At 46.1% G+C, this 22,532-nt stretch overlaps 1 protein-coding gene across 4 annotated transcripts in view; it reads right to left on the bottom strand.

The window, feature by feature from the left end:
- Olfml2b (olfactomedin like 2B) overlaps positions 1-22,532 on the bottom strand; it is a 42,417-nt gene that overhangs the window by 12,850 nt on the left and 7,035 nt on the right. For 2 of the 4 annotated variants that reach the window (XM_074047635.1, XM_074047637.1), the window contains exons 4-6: positions 13,507-13,683; positions 7,743-7,974; positions 5,694-6,197 (exon numbers count right to left, since the gene is read on the bottom strand). In XM_074047635.1, coding sequence (XP_073903736.1) covers positions 5,694-6,197; positions 7,743-7,974; positions 13,507-13,683 — 913 coding nt within the window. The remainder of the gene's footprint in view (positions 1-5,693; positions 6,198-7,742; positions 7,975-13,506; positions 13,684-22,532) is intronic. The other 2 variants (XM_074047636.1, XM_074047638.1) reach the window with 1 other exon arrangement.

The raw sequence follows: 22,532 nt of genomic DNA, 5'->3' as shown, positions 1-22,532 counted from the left end.
AAAATCACAGCAGACTTCTCAAGAGAAACATTAAAAGCAAGAAGAGCTTGGGGTGAGTCTTCCGGGCACTGAATGAAAATAACTTCAACCCCAGGATACTCTACCCAGCAAAACTATCATTCAAAAAGGATGAAGCAATAAAAGTCTTCCATTATAAGCAGAAACTAAAGCAATATGTGACCACAAAGCCACCACTACAAAAGATTCTGCAAGGGATTCTGCACACAGAAAGTGAAACCAAACATAACCATGAAAGGGCAGGCAGCACCAAACCACAGGAAAAGAAAAAGCAAGAAAGTAGAGAGTAACCTCAACTTAGGTACACACAATCAAACCTTCAAACAACTAAGACAACTACATGATAGGAATCACCACATAGCTATCATTACTAACACTTAATGTTAATGGCCTTAATTCCCCCATCAAAAGGCACCGTTTGATGAACTGGATTAAAAAGGAAGATCCAACAATTTGTTGCTAACAGGAGACCCATCTTACCGACAGAAATAAGCATAGGCTTAGGATGAAAGTGTGGAAGAAGATTTACCAAGCCAATGGCCCCCAAAAACAGGCAGGAGTAGCAATACTTATCTCTGACAAAGTAGACTTCAAACCTACATTGATCACACGAGATAAAGAAGGACATTCCATACTAATAAAAGGGGAAATAGATCAAAAGGAAATAACAATCATAAACCTATATGCACCCAATGTCAATGCACCCAGTTTCATCAAACATACCCTAAAGGACCTAAAAGCATATATTAACTCCAACACAGTGGTCGTGGGAGACTTTAGCATCCCATTATCATCAATAGATAGGTCATCCAAACAAAAAATCAATAAAGAAATCCTAGATCTAAAATATACCACAGATCAAATGGACCTAGCTGATGTCTACAGAACATTTCATCCAACTTCTACACAATATACATTCTCATCAGCAGCCCACAGAACCTTCTCCAAAATAGATCATATCCTAGGGCACAAAGCAAGCCTCAGCAAATATAAGAAAACAGAAATTATACCATGCATTCTATCTGATCACAATGCAATAAAACTAGAACTCAACAACAAAAATAAAGACAAAAAACATGCAAATAGCTGGAAACTGAATAACTCATTGCTTAATGAACAATGGGTCATTGATGAAATAAAAGAGGAAATGAAAAAGTTCCTGGAAATCAATGAAAATGAAAGCATAACCTACTGGAACCTATGGGACACAGCAAAGGCAGTCCTGAGAGGAAAGTTTATAGACATGAGTGCATATATTAAAAAGACTTAAAGATCCCAACTCAATGACCTAATGATACATCTCAAACTCCTAGAAAAACAAGAACAAGCAAATCCCAAAACAAATAGAAGGAGAGAAATAATAAAAATAAGAGCTGAAATCAATGAAATAGAAAACAAAAAAACCATACAAAGAATTAATGAAACAAAAAGTTGGTTCTCTGAAAAAATAAACAAGATTGACATACCCCTGGCAAACCTGAATAAAATGAGGAGAGAAAAAGTCCAAATTAGTAGAATCAGGAATGCAAAAGGGGAGATAACAACAAACACCATGGAAGTCCAGGAAATCATCAGAGACTACTTTGAGAACCTATATTCAAATAAATTCAAAAATCTTAAAGAAATGGACAGATTTCTAGATACATATAATCATCCAAAACTGAACCAAGAGGATATTAATCACCTGAATAGATCTATAACACAAAATGAAATTGAAGCAGCAATCAAGAGTCTCCCCAAAAAGAAAAGTCCAGGACCTGATGGATTCTCTGCTGAATTCTATCAGACCTTTAAAGAAGAACTGATACTAACCTTCCTTAAACTGTTCCATGAAATAGAAAGGGAAGGAAAACTGTGTAACACATTTTATGAAGCCAGTATTACACTTATCCCAAAACCAGGCAAAGACACCTCCAAAAAGGAGAACTATAGGCCAATCTCCTTAATGAACATTGATGCAAAAATCCTCAAAAAATAATGGCAAACCGAATTCAACAACACATCAAAAAGATCATTCACCACGACCAAGTAGGCTTCATCCCAGGAATGCAGGGGTGGTTCAACATACGAAAATCAATAAATGTAATAAACCACATTAACAGAAGCAAAGACAAAAACCACTTGATCATCTCAACAGATGCAGAAAAAGCCTTTGATAAGATCCAACACCATTTCATGATAAAAGCTCTAAGAAAACTAGGAATAGAAGGAAAGTTCCTCAACATTATAAAAGCTATATATGACAAACCTACAGCCAGCATTATACTTAATGGAGAAAAACTGAAACCATTCCCTCTAAAATCAAGAACTAGACAAGAATGCCCACTATCTCCACTCCTATTCAACATAGTACTGGAATTCCTCGCCAGGGCAATTAGGCAAGAAGAAGGAATAAAAGGAATACAAATAGGTAAAGAAACTGTCAAAATATCCCTATTTGCAGATGACATGATCCTATACCTTAAAGACCCAAAAAACTCTACTCAGAAGCTTCTAGACATCATCAATAGCTATAGCAAGGTAGCAGGATATAAAATCAACATAGAAGTCATTAACATTTCTATACACTAACAATGAACAAACTGAGAAAGAATATATGAAAACAATTCCATTTACAATAGCCTCAAAAAAAAAAATCAAATACCTAGGTGTAAACCTAACAAAAGATGTGAAAGACCTCTACAAGGAAAACTATAAACTTCTGAAGAAAGAGATTGAGGAAGACTATAGAAAGTGGAGAGATCTCCCATGCTCATGGATTGGTAGAATCAACATAGTAAAAATGTCTATACTCCCAAAAGTAATCTACATGTTGAATGCAATTCCCATCAAAATTCCAATGACATTCATTAAAGAGATTGAAAAATCTACTGTTAAATTTATATGGAAACACAAGAGGCCACGAATAGCCAAGGCAATACTCAGTCAAAAGAACAATGCTGGAGGTATCACAATACCTGACTTCAAACTATATTACAAAGCAATAACAATAAAAACAGCATGGTACTGGCACAAAAACAGACATGAAGGCCAGTGGAACAGAATAGAGGACCCAGATATGAAGCCACACAACTATAACCAACTTATTTTGACAAAGGTGCTAAAAATATACGATGGAAAAAAGACAGCCTCTTCAACAAAAACTGCTGGGAAAACTGGTTGGCAGTCTGCAAAAAACTGAAACTAGATCCATGTATATCACCCTATACCAAGATTAACTCAAAATGGATCAAGGATCTTAATATCAGACCACAAACTCTAAAGTTGATACAGGAAAGAGTAGGAAATACTCTGGAGTTAGTAGGTATAGGTAAGAACTTTCTCAACGAAACCCCAGCAGCACAGCAACTAAGAGATAGCATAGATAAATGGGACCTCATAAAACTAAAAAGCTTCTGCTCAACAAAAGAAGTGGTCTCTAAACTGAAGAGAACACCCACAGAGTGGGAGAAAATATTTGCCAGCTACACATCAGACAAAGGACTGATAACCAGAATATATAGGGAACTCAAAAAACTAAATTCTCCCAAAATTAATGAACCCATAAAGAAATGGGCAAGTGAACTAAACAGAACTTTCTCAAAAGAAGAAATTCAAATGGCCAAAAAACACATGAAAAAATGCTCACCATCTCAGCAATAAAGGAAATGCAAATTAAAACCACACTAAGATTCCATCTCACCCCTGTTAGAATAGCCATCATTAGCAACACCACTAATTACAGGTGTTGGCAAGGATGTAGGGAAAAAGGAACCCTCTTACACTTTTGGTGTGAATGTAAACTAGTACAACCACTCTGGAAAAAAATTTGGAGGCTACTTAAAAAGCTAAACATCGATCTACCATATGATCCAGCAATACCACTCTTGGGGATATACCCAAAAGACTGTGACACAGGTTACTCCAGAGGCACCTGCACACCCATGTTTATTGCGGCACTATTCACAATAGCCAAGTTATGGAAACAGCCAAGATGCCCCACCACTGACAAATGGATTAAGAAAATGTGGTATTTATATACAATGGAATTTTATGCAGCCATGAAAAAGAACGAAATGTTATCATTCACAGGTAAATGGATGGAATTGGAGAACATCATTCTGAGTGAGGTTAGCCTGGCCCAGAAGACCAAAAATCATATGTTCTCCCTCATGTGCGGACACTAGATCACGGGCAAACACAACAAGGGGATTGGATTTTGATCACATGATAAAGCGAGAGCACACAAGGGAGGGATGAGGATAGGTAAGACACCTAAAAAACTAGATAGCATCTGTTGCCCTCAACGCAGAGAAACTAAAGCAGATACTTTAAAGCAACTGAGGCCAATAGAAGAAGGGAACCAGGAACTAGAGAAAAGGTTAGATCAAGAAGAATTAACTTAGAAGGTAACACACACGCACAGGAAATCAATGCGAGTCAACTCCCTGTATCCCTTATCAACTAGCAAAAACCCTTGTTCCTTCCTATTATTGCTTATACTCTCTCTTCAACAAAATTAGAGATAAAGGCAAAATAGTTTCTGCCGGGTAGCAAGGGGTAAGGGGGGGTAAGGAAGGGACTGAGGGGGGGTAAGGGAAGGGATGGGGGGAAGGGGGGAGAAATGACCCAAACAGTGTATGCACATATGAATAAAATAAAAATTAAAAAAAAATCCTTTTCTTCCTAGCAGCCAGGCCATCATGGTGGTCACTCTTTCATGTATTTCTCCATTCCACTGCTATAACCTCTGTCACATGACTCTACAATGTTCTCCAGTGCTGGGACTCATGAGATTTTGCACAAAGGCCCACGGTACTGGTTATTATCTTGGTCCTCTCTGCCATGAATGGCACCTCCTCCCAGTGAGAATCCTTTGTTGTGTCATAGCCTGGTAAACTTACTGTAGGAAAGGTCATTGCCAGACAACTTAATACGCATTACCAAGCCTACTTTACAAACATTTATACAACTGACTAATGAAGGTGAGACCTTGGCGCCATACATTATATATATTTTAGAAAGGAGATTCTAGCTCTTGTCTTGGCAAATTTAAATACATAAACTCTAAGGCTGGGTGTGTTGGTATACACCTATAATCCCAGCTACTCAGGAGGTGAAAATCAGGAGGACAGAGGTTCAAGACCAGCCTGGGCAAAAAGTTATTGAGACCCCATTTCAACGAATAAGTTGGGCTTAGTGATGTGCACCTGTCATCCCAGCTGCTTGGAGGCATAGGTAGGAGGATTGTGGTCTGAGGCCAGCACTGGGAAAAAACATGAGACCCTATCTAAAAAAGTAACTGAAGCAAGAAAGGGTTAGGGATGTAGTTAAGGTGGTATTGCTGCTTGTGTAGCAAGCATGAAGCTCTGAGTTAAAAACCCCAAGGCTGCCAATAAATAAATGAACAAACATATACATCCATACATAAATCCTAGATGTTTAAAACTAATTGCTGGTCAAAGGTGTAACTCCATTTGCCTTTTGTTGTTTTTATTCATTTGTTTGTTTTTACAATGGAAGGAACTGAACCCAGATCCTCGCACATGCTATGCAAGCCACACCCCCAGTCTTCCCCTGCACCCCGCCTTGCCTTTCTTTATGAAGATCGTCAGCCATATTGACTCCTCTGTCTCCTTCCAACCTACTTCTTGGTTTCACCCTTTACCTGAGATGACCAAGTAGGAAGAACTCACCTATGACATTCCGGATATCATCTTCTTCTTCAGGGCTCAGGGTAGCACTGGCAGGGGTTGTTCCCTGCCCAGGAGTTGCATCTGTCCCCAGTGAGCCTGTCCTGACTGTGGTGGGAGGGACTGGGACTGTATGTGTAGCTTCCACAAATGCATCTCCAGGAGCCATTGCTGGGGTCACTGAGACTGGAGGTTGCTGGGTGGCTGTGGGGGCCACTGTGGTGGCTGGGACCTGAGAAGAAAGTACCTCCGTTGTGGTGTCTGGAAATGCCAAGGTGGTGTGGAGTATAGATGACAGCTGTCCATCTGAGGTGTGGAGAGCAGGGTCAAGGAGGCTTGGCACTGAGGCAGAGGCTTGAGGCAGTGCTGAGGAGTCAGCAGTCACCACAGCACTGGGACGGGTGGCTGGTGGCCTCCGGGTGGCACTGGTCAGCAGGTCATTATGTCTCAGGAGCTGATCTTCAATCAGCAAATCCACTCCGTTCTCACCACTGAAAAGCTCATCTTCTGTGAAACAAACACAGGTTCATTTGTGGTGAGGGATGACGGAAAACCTGGCCAAGTGTGGGTGGCAACTGGCAGGTGACTGTAAGAGGCTTCTTTCTGCAACATGGCAGCCTGGTTGGAGATGGGGCTGGGCTGGGATTTTAGAAGGTGAGAAGGAGCACAGGTGGAGGACTGCATTTTCTGGATGGTCTCTCTAAACAGCCTGCTGTATTCCAGTAATCTGACACAGGGGTCTGAGGAAGGAGGCACAGTCGGGGACTATGAACCCTGATGGGTGGGAGGAGCTCAGTCATCCAACCCACTCATTTGACAAATGCTGTGGAGCATGTGCACCAACACTGAGATGGAGAGACAAGATGAGTCCACAAGAAGCTGGAGGAATTGGCCAAAGGAGTTCTGGAGAGGAAAGGATTCCAGGAGGAAGTAACAGCAGTGCAAAGGCCCTGAGACCAGAACGCAACTACTGAGGCTTAAGAGTGAGGGGAAGAATAATAGGAGGTGCAGTCAGAGAGAAACAGGAACAGTCATGTACAGCTTGGGGGCTGTGCTTGGAGTTCAGATTTTATTCTGAATGAAGTGGGGGAGGCTGAGTAGAGATGGAATATGGGAAAGGCAAAGATTTCTCAGAGAGGACACAAGGGAGTTCTAACCACCAAAGAGGTAATTAGTAAATTGAACTTCATGTGCTTATCAAAAACACGATTAAGGAACTGAAAGTGCAAGCCAGAAGCAGGGAGAAAATACTTGCATACCTGGATTTGTATCTAAAATAGGTAAAGAACGCCCATAAATCAATAACAATAGCCACAGTTAAAATGAGCAAAATGAGGGCTGCCAGAGTGGCTCAAGTGGTAAGACTGCCTGCTTAGTTAGCATGAGGCCCTGAGTTCAAATCCCAGTGCTGCCAAAATAAAAAAAAATAATCAATCCATAAAATGAGCAAAATAATTAGGCCAGCTACTGGGTTGAGAATAAACTGGATGGAGGAAAAGGCAGAAGCAGGAGAGAGTCGGAAAGCTGTTCCATTAGAACGGCTTGGGGGAAGGAGCTATCTTGGGGAGAGGAGGGTAGGGCCTTCTGAGGGCTCTTGGCAAGGAAAAGAAAAGACAGGAGTAGTAGGTGGCAAGGAGGGGCACAGGAAGAGGAGATGTTAAGGAAACAAAAATGATGGGGAAAGAGACAATGTATTTCCTGTGGAAGCCAAAGGGGGAGGTTCTAGAGGCCTAGACAGTAAATTCAGGGCCCTGGAGAGGAAGGGGTGGCAGAGGCTACCATGCCTCGGTTTCCTCATCTATAAACAGCGATGAATGCACAAGAGGTAACTGAAGTTCCTTCCAGCTCAGCCCTGCTTGGCTGTGTGGTCTTCTGCAAGTTTAGAGGAGTTAACTAACTTCCGCAAGGCCACTCAGCAAGTGTCAGGGAACCCTCAGCAATAATCGGGCCGTGGATAGGGGGTGCGTCTCCTGGAAAGTCCATCTCCAGGTGGTTCAGATGGAGACTCCCTCCCTGCTCTGCCTCTGGACAGCCTTACCAACCCAAACTCACGCTGCTCTTCGATGTCATTCTCTTCCTCAGAGACCTTAGCTTTATAATAGGTGATGCCCCGGATGACGGTGGGCTTGGAGGCTGGCCGGCCCCTCAGGTGGACCTGCCTCTGCAGGGGCCGCTGCGGCTTCATCACCTCGGGTGGGGCCAGGGGCTGTGTCTGCAGGAGCTTGATGGAGTTGATCTGCTGGGACACGGTTTCTTCCCGCAGAAAACGCTCTTCATACTGCTCCTCAGAAGGGACACAAGGGAAGGTCAGGTCAGAGAGAGAGTGGTCAGAGAGAGAGTGGTCAGGCTGGGCTGATGCTGGAGCCAAGGCCACACTAATAACAGCAACACTCCCTAAGAGCCAGCCTGTTCTGAGTGCTTCACACGTGCTTAAATATGTCAGCTGATTAACTCTGCATCAGTCTTAGGAGTAAAGACCCATTTTTATCATGCTCATTTGCAAATTAAGAAAGGAGGCAAAGAGAGGTCCTGTGCAATGCCTAATGACCCACTACAGGTAAGTGGTAGAGGTAGGATCTGAACCCAGGTAGCCTGGTCCAGAGTTGGTGGCTCTGACCTTGATGCTCCTCTGCCCAGACAATGCAGCTGTGCTCTCAGCTCTGGCCCAGGGATGCTGCGCAACTCAGCTCTAAGTTGTTTCCAGAGAGATCAATATGAGGGGAAGGGTGCCAGGCTGGTCCATGAAGCCGGAGGGCCAAGATGCTGGGGTTCTATGGGAATGTGCTTCCTAAGATGCATGGTACCATCCACTCCCACCTGCATACAGAATGAAGTCTTCAGAACTGGCCGTGACCCAGTTCAACAGACTTTTTCTGCCTCCCCTAACTCAGTGCCTCCAGGTACTTCAGTCAGGTGACTGACTCCCTGACCTCTTGATTCCCGAGCTGCTGGGACTTTCCTGTCTGAAAAGTCATTACTTCCCCTCACCCCCACACCCATATAATCACTGAAATCTACCTATTTCTCAAGGCCCAGCTAAAATTTCAGGTCCCCAAGGAAATACACCCAGGCCTTATCATTCAGAAGTAGTCTTTCCTCCTAACCCTCATTCATCTGTGGCAAAGACTTCTAATTGACCATCCCAAACTCCTGCCCCCTGTTCCTTACTAACAGACACTTGGTTTTATGGGCGTTGCCATGGGGCTGAATTCTGGCTAGGTGGGTATAGGTAGAAGTGGGTTGGAGAAGCTTTTGAAAAAAATTTTCCAACAGAGGGGTTGACTAAGCCGGGAGGCATCTTTTGCTCCCTTCTTCACTTCTCTGCCTTGAGATGTGAGTAAGATGGCTGGACTTGAGCAGCCCCTTCTCACAGGAGGAGGTTGGTAAGTTCCCAAAAATCCTGGGGCATGGCTTAAGTGGTAGAGCACCTGCCTACCACTTGAGGCTCTGAGTTCAAACCCAAGTACTGAAGAAAAGAGAAAGAGAGGGAGGGAGGGAGGGAGGGAGGAAGGAAGGAAGGAAGGAAGGAAGAAAGGAGGGAAGAAAGGAAGGAAGGAAGGAAGAAAAGAATCCACCCCAAAGATAAAAACCACGCAGAAACAAGACCTCTGTCCCCAGATGCCCAGGGCCCTGAGGCAGAGTGGTGGGACCTCAGCCACTCCACAGTGTAGCTGGAACCCTGGCATCATGGCCAACTTCCCCACTTTGCACAGAGGAAGCAAACCAGGCTCTTATTCTGACCTTTCAAATTCAGCTTGAAGAAAACTCAGAGTCCTCATTCCCAATCACACCCCACGTCTGTACTTGTTTTCCTGTGACAAGAGTTTATCCAGATGATGCAACAGATATGGCAGTTCCTAAACCTGTAGGTCTTCAGCACAACATGGCAACAGACCCTTGGAAGGAGGGAGACACCTTTTTGCCAGCCTCCCCCTTCTATGGGACCTGGCTGGGACCAAAGAGGTACCCAGGAGAAACAGTCAACATGCCCATCTTTCTTTCTTTCTCTCCTTCCTCCTTTTCTTTCTTTCCCTTTCCCTTTCCTTTCCTTTCTTTCCTCCTTCCTTCTTTTCCTCTCTCCTACCCTCCACTCCAGCTACCTGCCCCTGTTCCCCATTCTCACAGTGAGGTGACCTCTACCACAGGGGTAGGGGCTGTTGATGATGGTATTTTACTAAGCACCTATTATGGTCATGCCTCTTTACATTATTCTGAACCCTTACAACAATGAAGCAAGGTAATATTGTTATCCATGTTTTACACATGAGGAAACAGGCTTAGAGTCATTTAGCAATTTAGCTGAAAGTCAATCAACCTGGTGGCTGAGAGGGGCACTAATTAAAGTCACACAACCATCAAGTAGGCCAGGGCTGCTGCCGCCTTCAGGACCTGTCCTCTTCCTTACATTAAGCCACACTCAACCACAGCCATGACCACAGGACCACTTGCTTGCATCCAAAACTCTCATCCTCGGGACCATGGTCTGGCTTCTGCCCAGCAGCCTTGGGAGAGCCCTCATTTCCCAGTGGAAGGAGCTGCCTGGGAGGCTGACAAGTCTCCAGCCACAGCCCTTGACTCAGACGCAGTGGGGCATCTAATTGCTGGACCCTGGTTTCTCTCTGCATTGCAAAAGCAAGTTGTCATTTCTTCATGGCAAACCCCAGGAACTGTCTTTTGTTCCAGCTTCTCAGGGAAGGGTGGGCACTGCAGTTCTTTGTCCCAACCAAGGATATGGAGCAAGACCATGGACAACCATCACCAGAGAACATATAATTTCCTTGAATTTGCTGGCGACAGGCTGCACTGGGAGGCAGCTGCCCCCACCAAGCTTTGATTTCCTCTCTCTGTTCATCCAAGAGTCTGTTGCATGACTTCAGTTCCTGGCGTCCACTGTTCCCACTCCTACCCTGACTTCTCCACTCCTAAGCCAGCCCCCATCTCCCTGCCAACCCTCCAGGCAAGGGCCATGTTGGAGAGAGATCTTCTACAAATTACAACTCACCATTCCAGAAACCCTTGACATCATTTGCAAGAACCCTGAAAATAAACAACCATGTATCCACCCCGTTGGCAGTGTGGGCTCACCAAGGAGCCCAAGGGATACGAAGGGAGAGGAAGAGCCTACCTGTGGGCCTCCTTCACTTCTTCCTTCTCTACCCGCTCGCCTGCCTGGGTGGATTGTGCTAGCCTCAGCAGAGTGTGGAACAGAAATTTGGGGATAGGCAAGGACTGCTGAGCAAGGAGAAAAGGAATTTGGTGTGTTTGATTTGGTTTGCTGTTTGCCCTCAGGGAATCTGAGCTAGGTTTCTGAACATACCACATAATGTGTCATCAGACAACTAGAAATTCTCCAGCGTAGCTGATGGGGAAACTAGAAGCCAGAGAGGGCCAGGAACAGCTGCTCCACAGGGCACCTGGTGGCTGAGGATGCCAGATGCGCTAAGATAAGAGATACTGGGCTCCAGGTGTGATAAATGGGTGCCTCCAGGGCCTCTTCCAGCCCCGAAATCCTCTGGCTTTCGCATATAAGTTCAGACATACGCAGGGTGACCTACCAAGCAGATGAAACACATGCTCAGGAACCAGCATGTTGGGGACACCCAAAAATGAGAATAAAAATAATTTCTGAAGCAATATGATATTTCAAAAAAAAATTAGAGCAGTCATCACAGGCAAAGTCAGAAAATCATTGGCCTTCATTATATCTACCTTATGGTTTGGAATTGTTTTATTTTGAGTTATGGATTGAGGAAGCACAGACACCATACTTTTCCAGGGCTTGTTTGCCTTAAAGTTCCAGTGTGTCTGCTGTCCTGGCTTCAGAGCACATGTGCCCAAGAGTCCCCAAACCTACCGCATTTTCCTGCTGTGATGAATTTCTCTACCCAAAAGTTCTGAGCCACACATACCCAGCCTTCCTTCCTCTCTACCATAATTCATAGAGACCCAGGCGACAGAGTCACATAAAGCAATGCTTCTGTTATAGCTGGACAATAAAGGTCCCCATAGGCACATATTGAAGGCTTTGTCCTCAGCCCATGGCATCATGGGGAGGTGGTACAACCTTTAAGAAGTGGAAGTCTAGTGGGAGGAAGTGAGCCCATTGGGGGTGTGCCCTTGGAGGAGATATGGGGATCCTAGCCTTTTCTCCTGCTCTTTTGTTTCTCTGCCACCAGGAGGTGACTGACTTTGCTCCACTACGTACTTTCCACCAAGAGCAATGTGGCCAACCAACCATGGATTACAACCTCTGAAACTGTAAGCCAGAAAAACCTTTCCTCTTTTTTTAGTTGATTATCTCAAGTATTTTCTTACATTAACAGAAAGCTGAGTAACACACTTTCCAACCTGTTTTACATCACAGCACACAGAGGAGCTATAACTGATGCAGGCCCTGCTCAACCCTCACCCAGAGCAACTACCTGAGGGTTAGGGGATCCCTCAGTGACACACCTGGAACCCATCCCTGAGACACCAGGGTGCCAAATGTCTCCATCTACCACTGACCCTTGGTAAGCAGTTATAGTAAGCAAAGCCTCTCTGAAATGCTGCTGTCCCCCGTTTTCCCAGGGATCCCTTTTACAGTACTTTATTCAGAGCTGACTTGTTAATAGCACTACAGTCCTGCCACCAAAAGGTACCTGTTTCCCCTTCCATGCTCTTAGGCTTTCTTCCGAATTAAGGCCTGTTTCTTGGCCATCAACTTAGTAGATAACCCAGTGTGTTCCATGGTAACACGTTTAACCACTAGCACACAAACAGAATGTAGTAGTAACTGGAGCCAAATGGACACCAAATGGGAAGGCATTTTTAAGCAGGTGGGTCTTTTGGCTTCACTTAAATTACACTAGACAGTTTCTATTTTCATGCAAGAGTAGCTAGCTTCATGCTAGGGACACAGGAGAGTGGGAAGAGACAGAGGTTTAAGACCCTCTGCCACCACTTCCCAACTGAGCCAGGGAGACCTTGAACATGGCTGAACCTGTGTCTTCATCTGTAAAATGGGGGTACTGGCCTCTGTTTTGCCTGCTTTCCAGAGCTGCAGTGAAGTGAGGAAAGCATGTAGTAAATGACAAGTCCCTTATAAATAGGGGGACCATATCATTTATTGCTTCCAAGCTGGGACATTTCTGAGTGTAAAAGAGGATACTATTAAAAATGATGCCAGGGATGCAAGCCTCCCTCAGGAGGTAGACTGGGAGGATCATGGGTTGAGGCCAGTCCAAGCAAAAAGTGAGACCCTATTTCAGCCAGTAATCTGGGTGTGGTGATGGGTGCTTGTCATCTCAGCTACCCAGGGGGCATAGGTAGGAGGATGGTGGTCTGAGCCTGGCCCAGGCAAAAATGCAAGACCCTATTCAAAAAATAACTAAAGCAAAAAAGGGCTGGGGGTATGGCTCAAGTGGTAGAGCACCTGCCCAGCAAGTGTGAGGCCTTGAGTTCAAACCCCAGTTCTTCCAAATAATATATTTAATAATGATGGTGACGATGCTAGCAGGAGTGCACCTGGACGTCTCCTTAAGTGTACGTGCAAGGGCTGCTTGTGAAGGCAGCATGAGCTATCATGACAAGAATGGGGATAGGACTCAGAGGATCCAGATTTGAGTCCTGGCTTCAATACTTATTGACCTCTCTGGGCTTCAATGCTGAGCAAAATGAGGTCAACCCCTGCCCACCATACCTACGAATCTATTATGCAGATGAAGTGAGACCATGACCAGGCAAGGATTGAACCCTGAAAAGCTCTATGCAAATAAGAGATGCTGATTTCACACTGTCTGGGCTGATGAGCCGCTCTTGGGGGATGGGACTGTACCTCTGGGTGGGCGTAGGCTGCTGCTGCATCCCTCTGCAGAGCTGAGCGAATGTCTGGCATGCTATCTAGGATGTTATCAGAGCAGTTCTCTTTGCCTCGCTTATGCATTTCAGTTCGAATTTCTTCCATGTCCTCCTTGATTTGCTCATTTTCCTTGGTGAGGTTTTTAGAAACTTCCTGAGAAGAGAAAAGAGGAGCCATTAAAATGCTTTGAAGATAAGCAGGAGAGCCAGAGGCAGCTGGCAGCCATGGAGCAAGGAGACACACAGACATGGGGACTGCTCTTAGCTTGGAGCCACAGACAGGCTGAGACACTGGCCCCAAGAGACTGGGGTCCAAGAGTACCCATCTAGCTTATGCTGGGAACAAAGCACCCAGGCAGCATTTCCAAAAAAGTCTAGTTCCAGAATGTCCAGCTGTTAGAAATGGAGCCCACACTGTCACAGCTTTCCTAATAATGACTGCCATGAGCAGGACATGGGTTCTCTTTTCGTCATCTGTGTACAGTCTGCTCTTACCCAATGATGAAAATTATTACCAAAGACTCCATTCACTTGCACATGTGAATCAGTCACTCAATGAATAAGAGGTTTTTGTCTAAGCAATTTTAGATGAGGTGGCCAAAAACATCTATACTTAGTTTGCTTTTTTTTTTTAAATGAGAACATATTATCCTCCCCACACTTTAGCATCATTTACATAGAAAATTGACAGGCTGGCTTCACACTTTCCTATTTACCCATGAAAAAAGTTTCCTTTAATGACCCCTAGTTGGCACATTTGCCAGGTTCCAGACCAGGTTCATACCAGAAAGAGCCAAAGCTGCATTTCAGTCAGTCCACACTGGCAAGTGCCTGAGTGGCTGAGGTGCAGTGTGGTAGAGAAAGGCTCCTTGCTCCTGGGGTTCTTGTCCTGAGGGTGGGTGAGTTTGGGGAGATAGTAACTGTGACTGGGGAGAGACCAGCCACAGAAGATCTGTGAGTGCCGAATGTGAGGTTCAGCGAGTTCGGAGCAGGGTGAACATGTGCTGGAGGTGGATACAGAGAGGATCTGAGTCATAGGAAAGCTGTCAGCCGGCTCTGAGAACCCCTTTCTCATGCAGTTATTTTTAGAGAAATTTGACTACATTGAGTTCTAACATTAGCCAACTCTGGCTCAATCTTAAGGTTTCCGGGCATCTTTGGACCCTGCTTTCCATTCTTCTTTAACAGACAGACCTAGGAAGTGCAAAAGCTTGGACATTGCCAGGCACAGCCGGGCAGCCTGGTAGGATGCTACTAGTGTCCTAGAGGGATGTCTTGGGGGCTCGGATGTCTACATAACTAGACAGACTGTGACACCCAGACACTGCGACTCCAGTGGCTCCCACAGGAGAGGGGTGTTTCTCGAGAAGCCCAGAAGGAGCATGCTTATTAAGCTAACCAGGCTCCAGAACCATCTGCCATGCCGATCTTAGGGCTCTTCATTGCACACCAGATTTTGAACCCTGGAAGGGCTCGCCGTGTTCTGTGCTTAGGCCAAGCCAGACAGATGCTCTAAATGGCACAGAATTAACTGTGGGAGCCAGAGCCCATGATAAAGAGGTCTTGTATAGACAAAACCCAGAGTGAGTGGTCTTGCTGTGTGTGCAGTCATTCCGGATAGGGGTTATTGGGGCAGTCAAGTGTCCCTGCAAGCAGATTTCTGAGGAGACCATCAGGTTCATTCTTTGATGCTGCTACTTTTAGACCTGTGATCTGGGCAAATAGTTAAACTTCCTCTGCGTCAGTCTCTCATCTATAAAATGGGGACAGAACTAGCACTTTCCCTATGGGATGTCATGAGGATGAAATGAATTAATACATATGGATATACAGAACATACTAAATGGTTGTTTTTCATAATGTCAAAGCTGGAATGAACCCCAGAACTCAATCCCAACCTTTCATTTCACAGAGAGGACACCAAGGCCTGGTATAAGGATGCAATTTGCTGAACATCATTTTAAAAGTAGCAGAGCTGAATCAGCACCTAGTCTTCTGATCTTGCTTCTAAACTCACTTGCTGGGTCACTGAGAGAAGGTCCTGGCCCCAAGCACATCAAAAAAGCCAGGGAACACTTGTACAGTTGGTTTCAGAATATACAAGAGGGTTTGCATATGCAGAAAAGCACAGAAATGTTGAACTCCCACTAGTCTTCACTGCTCTAATGTGGCCAAAAGACCAGCAGCATGGGCATCAGGCAGGAGCTTGTTGTAAGGAAATGCAGATTCTGCCCTGCTGAACTGGAACCTGTATTTCAGTAAGACCTTGGGTGTGCAGTGTACACATGAGAGTCTGAGAAGCACTGTCTTAAAAGGAGGATGCCTGGGGACAGCTGCTGAAAAGGAGAGCAGAGGGTGGGAAAGAGGCTGTTTTATGCAGGCCAAGGGCTTCCTGGGACTGAGTGGAGAAGTTCCTGGTCTCTTAGTGGGGTTCATCACTTCTATCAACTGCTGCTGAGAGCAGTGCCATGGATGTGCCCCTGGTGGTAGCTCTCTCAAGAAGACAGGTAACAAGGCCCTGCAGACTCAATGCACTGCTTCTCTGTGACTGCATTAAGGTGTTCAGTGCTATATCAAGGCCCGTGAGCACCTTAGGGAGCAAGACCAGGGAGCACCCTTGCCCTAGTGGAATCACCTCCATGAGAGGAAGTAAGTGACAGACAAATAAGCAAGAAAATACCAACTGGTGAAAAGTGCTGGGTGACCTGACAGAGGCTTGTACCAACTCCTCAGTGCGCTGGAGGTTACTCTGAGGAGGGGACTGAGGTACATCCCCACGTGCTGCCCAGCGATGGGTCCAGGATTCCACCAGAGTGCTGGTAACTCTGGTGGGCAGGATGGCTGGGCCTGCAAGTCTTTATCATGGGAAAGGTTTCCCCCAGTTCCTGAATACCTTGAAACAGTCAGCGTGGGCCCTGGGTGAAAGGTGCTCACTGTGAGGCCAGCCGGGAGCAGCTCACAGATGCAGCTCCTACCCTCTAGGCCCTAGGCAGTCCCTGCTCATTGATTTACAATCTCCAATCCTCTTTCTGGTTTCAGTGAGGAGCCATTATTCTGGGTTTCCACAGAGGAGGGTTTGAGACAGGCTTGGCTCTGAGAACCCAAAGGAACAGAATAGTTTATTCCCCTCATGGGAACAGCAAAGCCTGTCAGCCGCCTGAATAAACATCAGGCTACAGTGGCATCATCCCATCGGCCTGCTGGGCCGAGCCAGCTGGTATCCCCAGGGTAGCAGCAGCAGCAGCAGCAGCTATCCCTCCCAGGCCACCTCCATGCGGTCCCCTCCATCCTGGGGCTGCTGGCCTTGCAGAGCCATCCCCCCGACTGCTCCTGGAGCTCTGCCTCCCTCACACCAAGGGCCTTTTATTGGGCACTTTCCAGGAGGTTCAGGGGACGCCACCCACACAGGGTGCTCAAGATCCTGCCTGGCAGACGGGTGAACCCCATGACCTCATGCCTCAGGCTCTTCCCTTCTGGGACAGCTGCAACCATGACATTTATGGTGTGTGCAACTTGGCTTGTGGGCTGTGCTAGCAACGTGGTGGAGGCGGCAGGAAGGGTACCTATCTCGCAGAAGCCAGCACACCACATGGTTCCTGCCAAGGATCCTGGCACTGTGAAGAGAAGGGTAGGGAGAAGAGAGGAAGAGCAGGCAGCTAGAGGTCCAGGACAGAAGGCTGGATATAATTAAGGATCTTTGAACAAGGCAGATCCAAGAAACTGAGAGGTGTTCACAGAACAAGTACCATGTGCTAGAGGGGCATATGGTTGGGCATGGGAAGGTGCCAACTAAGAGCAAGTCCACATTGCCAGGTGGCAAAAGATGGCAGTGCTAAATTCAGCCAGGTGCACAGGTACCAGAGGGAGGGAACACGTAAACTGGGCAGGCTCTCTGGGCAAGGTGGAGGAAGCAGAGTTGGGGGTGCAGCTAGCAATCAGGGTAGGTGCAGTGGTCAGCATAGAGCTTTAATGAGCCTTTGGAGGACAACACAACCAATGTGTAGACTGATGAGACAGGTACAGGGAAAGGGCACCCCATGGCTAGGAACTCTCCTCTGACGTTGTTCAGCTCTTGTTCAAGCAAGATACTCAACTTAAGCCCAAACCCTTGAGATCATGGGGAAGATGACCACAGTACAGAGCTGGAACTCTGTGGTCCTGCTTCTCTGACCAGACCCTGAAAAAGGATACATATGGGGAAGGTACTGGCTCTGGACTTGAGGCATGAAACCCACATCACAGTCACAGTCTGGCTATATAAACATGTAAGGTGAGTGATGAAACCTCTGCAGGCCCCTCAGAAAAGGAAGAATAATGACACCTACCACACCCAGACTTGCCATGGAGAATGGACAAGAGGTTGGGTGTAACACAGCGAAAGAGGGCTGGAGATACAAAGGTGAACCTGGAGTGGGACCCACCCTGTGGTCACAGTAGCAGAGACATGAGTGTGAAAGGAAAGAAGAGCTAAGGTTGGTGCAGCCATGGCAGGGAGGAAGGAAAAAACCCAAGGCTGGCATGTTGTGGAAACATACCAGATACCTGTAGTATCTGGGCTAGACTGCAGGTGGGCCAAACCTCACCTGCAAATCATGCAGCAGGCCTGTGCCTCGAACCCAAGGAGGCCCTGTGGTTGTCAGGCCTCACAGTAGATGGTTTAATGTTCACTGGACAGACAGCAAGCTTGAGGGCAGAGGGGATGTGGTGCCTGTGGGATGAGATGGGGGTGACTGGGTTCACGGTGGGAAGGCTCACAGTTCCATGAGCTCTCCCTGCACTTTCTCTTGTGAGCCCTCCAGGACACAACTGGGAACAGATGGCCAGGAACAACTAACCCAGCCAACAGCTGTCCCCCAGCTCGTGGTAGACAGCTGGAGGGAGACAGCAGCTGGAAACAGCCGGTGCTCCTAAAGTAAGTCAGGCAGGCTACAGCACAATCCTTCCAACCACAGCTGGTGGAGATGGGCAGGCAGGCCTGGGGGCAGGGAGCCACCAGCTGCCACGTTGAATCCCTCACCCATATGAACAGCTGCTGAGCATCTACTCTGCATCAGCTGCTGCTGGGCTAGGCCAGAGGAAACCAAAAAGGACTTTGAGGTTGCCTTCAAAAGGTCCTGAGCCTGGAAGGAGATTCAGGAAGTCCCAAGGCCCTGGTGATGAATTTCTGTATTAGGGGTAGGTACCCTCATCCTCTAAAGCCAAGCCACACACTCCCTCAGCCTGGCAGCAATAAGCTGTTCCTAAGCCAGCAGATGGAGGGCTGACTCTCACACCTTTAGCCAAGAAGAAAAGCTTACATTCCACAGCACAGTGGCAAATTAGATTTGAAGTATATATAACCCCAGGAGGGGTAATATATTGGCTTGAACTGCTATTAAGATGTAAATTGAGTTAAGTAAGGTCAAAGGTGAAATGCATCTTAGAAACATTATCTCTGACCCTCTGCCTTCTCAGAGGACACTGCAAAAGACAGGGGGAGCAACACCCCTCCCCAAGACTGCCCTTAAGGAAAGGGGGAGTGAAATGATTCCAGCAAACCCTTCTGTGGAAGCAGATTAATCAGGAGACAGAGAGAAAGAGAGAGAGAGAGAGAGAGAGAGAGAGTGCGCCTGCGCAAGCACTTGGGGAGTGTTGATGGGAGTGGAAGGTGAGGGGAAAGGGAAGCTTGGAAAGAGACAGCCTCCCTAACTCACTGCCAAGCCTGCACAGATGAAAATTACATTTTCCTATTAGTTAGTGAAAAGATACATCCCCTGGGATCAGGAATGCTCCTTTGATCTTGCCTTCTAGGACAGAAACATGAAAAGCCACCAGATTAGGTTTCAGGGAGACCCTCAGCAATGCCCATGTGAGCATGTTCTGGGGAGGGGCAGTTCTGGGTTTGGAAAACGCATCAGAGATGTTAAATCTTTCTTGGAGGCAACATTCTCTGGAGAAAAGACTGTAGCTGGCACACAGAGTTCACTGGCACACAGGGTTTGTAGGTACAGGCACCCAGGGACAGAAACAGGGCCTGCAAAATCCAGCAGGTGTGTGAGTGAGTGTGTGTGTGTGTGTGTGTGTGTGTGTGTGTGTGTGTGATGCTGGGGGGTTCTTCACAAAGATCTGCAACTTTTTTTTTTTTGTTTGATTGTTTTTGCAGTACCAGGGACTGACTCAGAACCTTGTGCTTACTAGGCAAGCACTCTACAACTTGAGTCACACTTCCAGCCCAAGATTTGCAACTTTTATGAGAATGATTTAATCCAACTGGAGCCTTGGTATTAGAGGAGATTGTTTTAGTGATGTGTTCCCATGTCTTTTTCCCTGCTTTGATAATAAGTCTGCTTCTGAGAGCTGCATGTGGTACTAGGTGTCATAGCCCAACCCAGGCTTCTAGTTCTGTTGCCTTCAGAATCCATTTTTAGAACTGGGCAACCTACAAGTCTTTGGGTCTCTGAGTGCACTTGAGACCAAAGAGAAAGTCTTTTCTTGAGGTGAATCACTGTCACATTTGGGTCTGCATGCAGTGACGAAGGTTTGCCTTTGCCTTTGGATGCTACAGATTTTCCTCCTAGACTTTCAATTCCCATCTCTCCTGGTACCTATGCTCTGTACTCACCCACTGCAACTCCCATATACACCCATACTTCCTGCACCCTCTTCCCCTTGCCAGCCACTGGCAGGAGAAGGCCAGCCTGGGCCTACCACACTGAAGGTTCATGGAATGCTAACCAGCATAGGTGTTTCTTCTTTCTGGATCAGTTCTAAAATAGGTACATATGGTCCTGTGAAGATACATCGTCCAAATTGACAAAATTAGAACACCTGACAATATCAAGTATTGACAAAGATGTATGTGGAATGTTCATATTCTGCTTGAAGGGAGTATAGATTTGTGCTACCACTAGGGAAAACAGTTTGGCCTCATCCCCTGAACTCTAAGATAAGCATGACTAATGAGCCACTAGTCCCATTCCTAGTTACAAATGTTAGGGAAACACAAGCTTGAATGCACAAGGCACATGCACAGCGATATTCCTATACAGAGACATTCATGGGGTTATTATGAATTATGAATTTGGAAACTATCCACATATCATCAGTAAATGGATAATTGTGGTGTACTCACATGACAGAGTAATACACAGCAATAAAATAAAAATGAATAAACCATAAGACGCAAAAATGACATGAGTAAACATTGAACACTAAGTTGAGTGATAGAAGCTCAACATACACACATTCACACACACGATCCTGTAGGAGTCATATATATTTAAAGTTCAAAAGACAGGCAAAACCAATGTATTTGAGGATCCATCATGAGTATTATCCATCATTGATAAAACTATTAAAAAAAGCAAGGAAGGTAATTGGGACAGAGGTTCCTCTCAAGGAGGGGTGTGAGTAGGGTGCATGTGGGAGCTTTGGGGGTGTTGATATTGCTCCGTTTCTTCAGTGGGATGGTGGTTTCATGGGCATCTGCTTGACAATTTGTCAAGTTGCACATTCATTTACACACTTTTGTCTGCATGTATTTATTTTTCACCATTTAAAATGAAAGCTTAACCAAAACCATCCCCTAGGCAGAGCTCCCAGAGCAGATTGTATCAAAGTGAGACAGTTCAGATTCCATTTCTCTCTCCTTCCTTCCTCTTCCAGCTGCTAATGGAGTTTCCATTCCTATAGCCTCCACATATGCCCGAGGTGGACTTACATACAGGCTCCTGCTCATGCTGCCAAGCACTGAGCTGACTCTTGGAGAAATGCCCCTTCACTCTGACCCCCTTGGTCTTGTCTGACCTCTAAAGAACTCTCCTTGGGATTCAAGAGTATGCAAGGATGGGGAGCAGAGTTTCACTTCCATTCCTCCTACAGAGCCAGGCTGGAAAGGGAGTGTTTTTTCCATTTATGCAATATTCTGCCTTTTCAATTACTGCACACTCCAGACAGCCAGCAGGCACAAGCCAGGAGATGACCTCAATCTGATATAGCACTCCACTGCATGGGCCCAGGTGCCTGGGCCCATCCGAAGACTCTTCTCCTGTCATAGCACAGCTTCCTGTCGCCTTTGACTATCTGGTTTGGGGAAAACTCCCATGGGTGGGATCTTCCCTAATTCAATCATAATCCTATTTAATGGGACATATGGGATACAGCCACAGTTCTGCCTAGAAATTTCCTTGGAAGAACTATTGTTTTTCAGTTCTGGTTAGGAAAAACTGATGCTTACATGGAGGATGACAAGGATTTGAAGAAACTTACGGGGTTGAGTAGAAAGAACCCTGAACCAGGAACCAGTTGGAAGGCCTGAGTTCCAGCTCTATGCTTTACCCTGGGATCTCAGGTGAGTTATTGAATTTCCTTAGGGCTCACATCCTGCCAACTCACAGGAACAAGTGGGCTAAATGTACACAGAATGCTTGAAAAACTGCAAAATGCTATACAAGTATGAGAGTTTATTATTATAAAGATCCAGTTTTGCTACTAAATATGCCACAGTTTTGCAAAAGAGATACATTTATTGCTCTAACTATAATTATTTTGGGGAAAATCCCATCACTGTGATCCTGCACAGAAGGTACCATCCTGCTGGGCTACTGGCACTGTACCAGACTCATAGCCCCTCTTACCCTTGGCCAGTAGCAAGGCTCAACTACTAGAGGCTCTGCAAATTCAGAGCCGGCCCACTAGTCTTTGAGGCTAGGCACCTGACCTTGGCCTACAAGCGCTGTGCTCCTTCCCCCAGAACTATCTTTCCTGTGCTGTGCTCTCCAGACTAATGAAAACCATGTGGCTGCCAAGATTGGTTGAAAGCAGAAGAGGTGGCCATCACCCCTTTTCTGAAGGGGCATCGCGCACTTGCACAGTCCAGGGGCCTCTGAAAACAGAGGCACTTTCCAATATTGGATCCAAGATTAATTCCCTCTGAACCCATCTGAAAGGACTGGAAAGAGGTTTTAAATGGGGGGACAAATCCCATGCTGCATGAAGTCCACTGGGAGTGGAGGTGCTGACCAT

Source organism: Castor canadensis, chromosome 11 (genome assembly GCF_047511655.1).
Source record: "Castor canadensis chromosome 11, mCasCan1.hap1v2, whole genome shotgun sequence".
NCBI classification, from domain to species: Eukaryota; Metazoa; Chordata; class Mammalia; order Rodentia; family Castoridae; genus Castor; species Castor canadensis.
The sequence above is the reverse complement of the archived record's forward strand: the minus strand, read 5'-3'. Positions and strand labels throughout refer to the sequence as shown.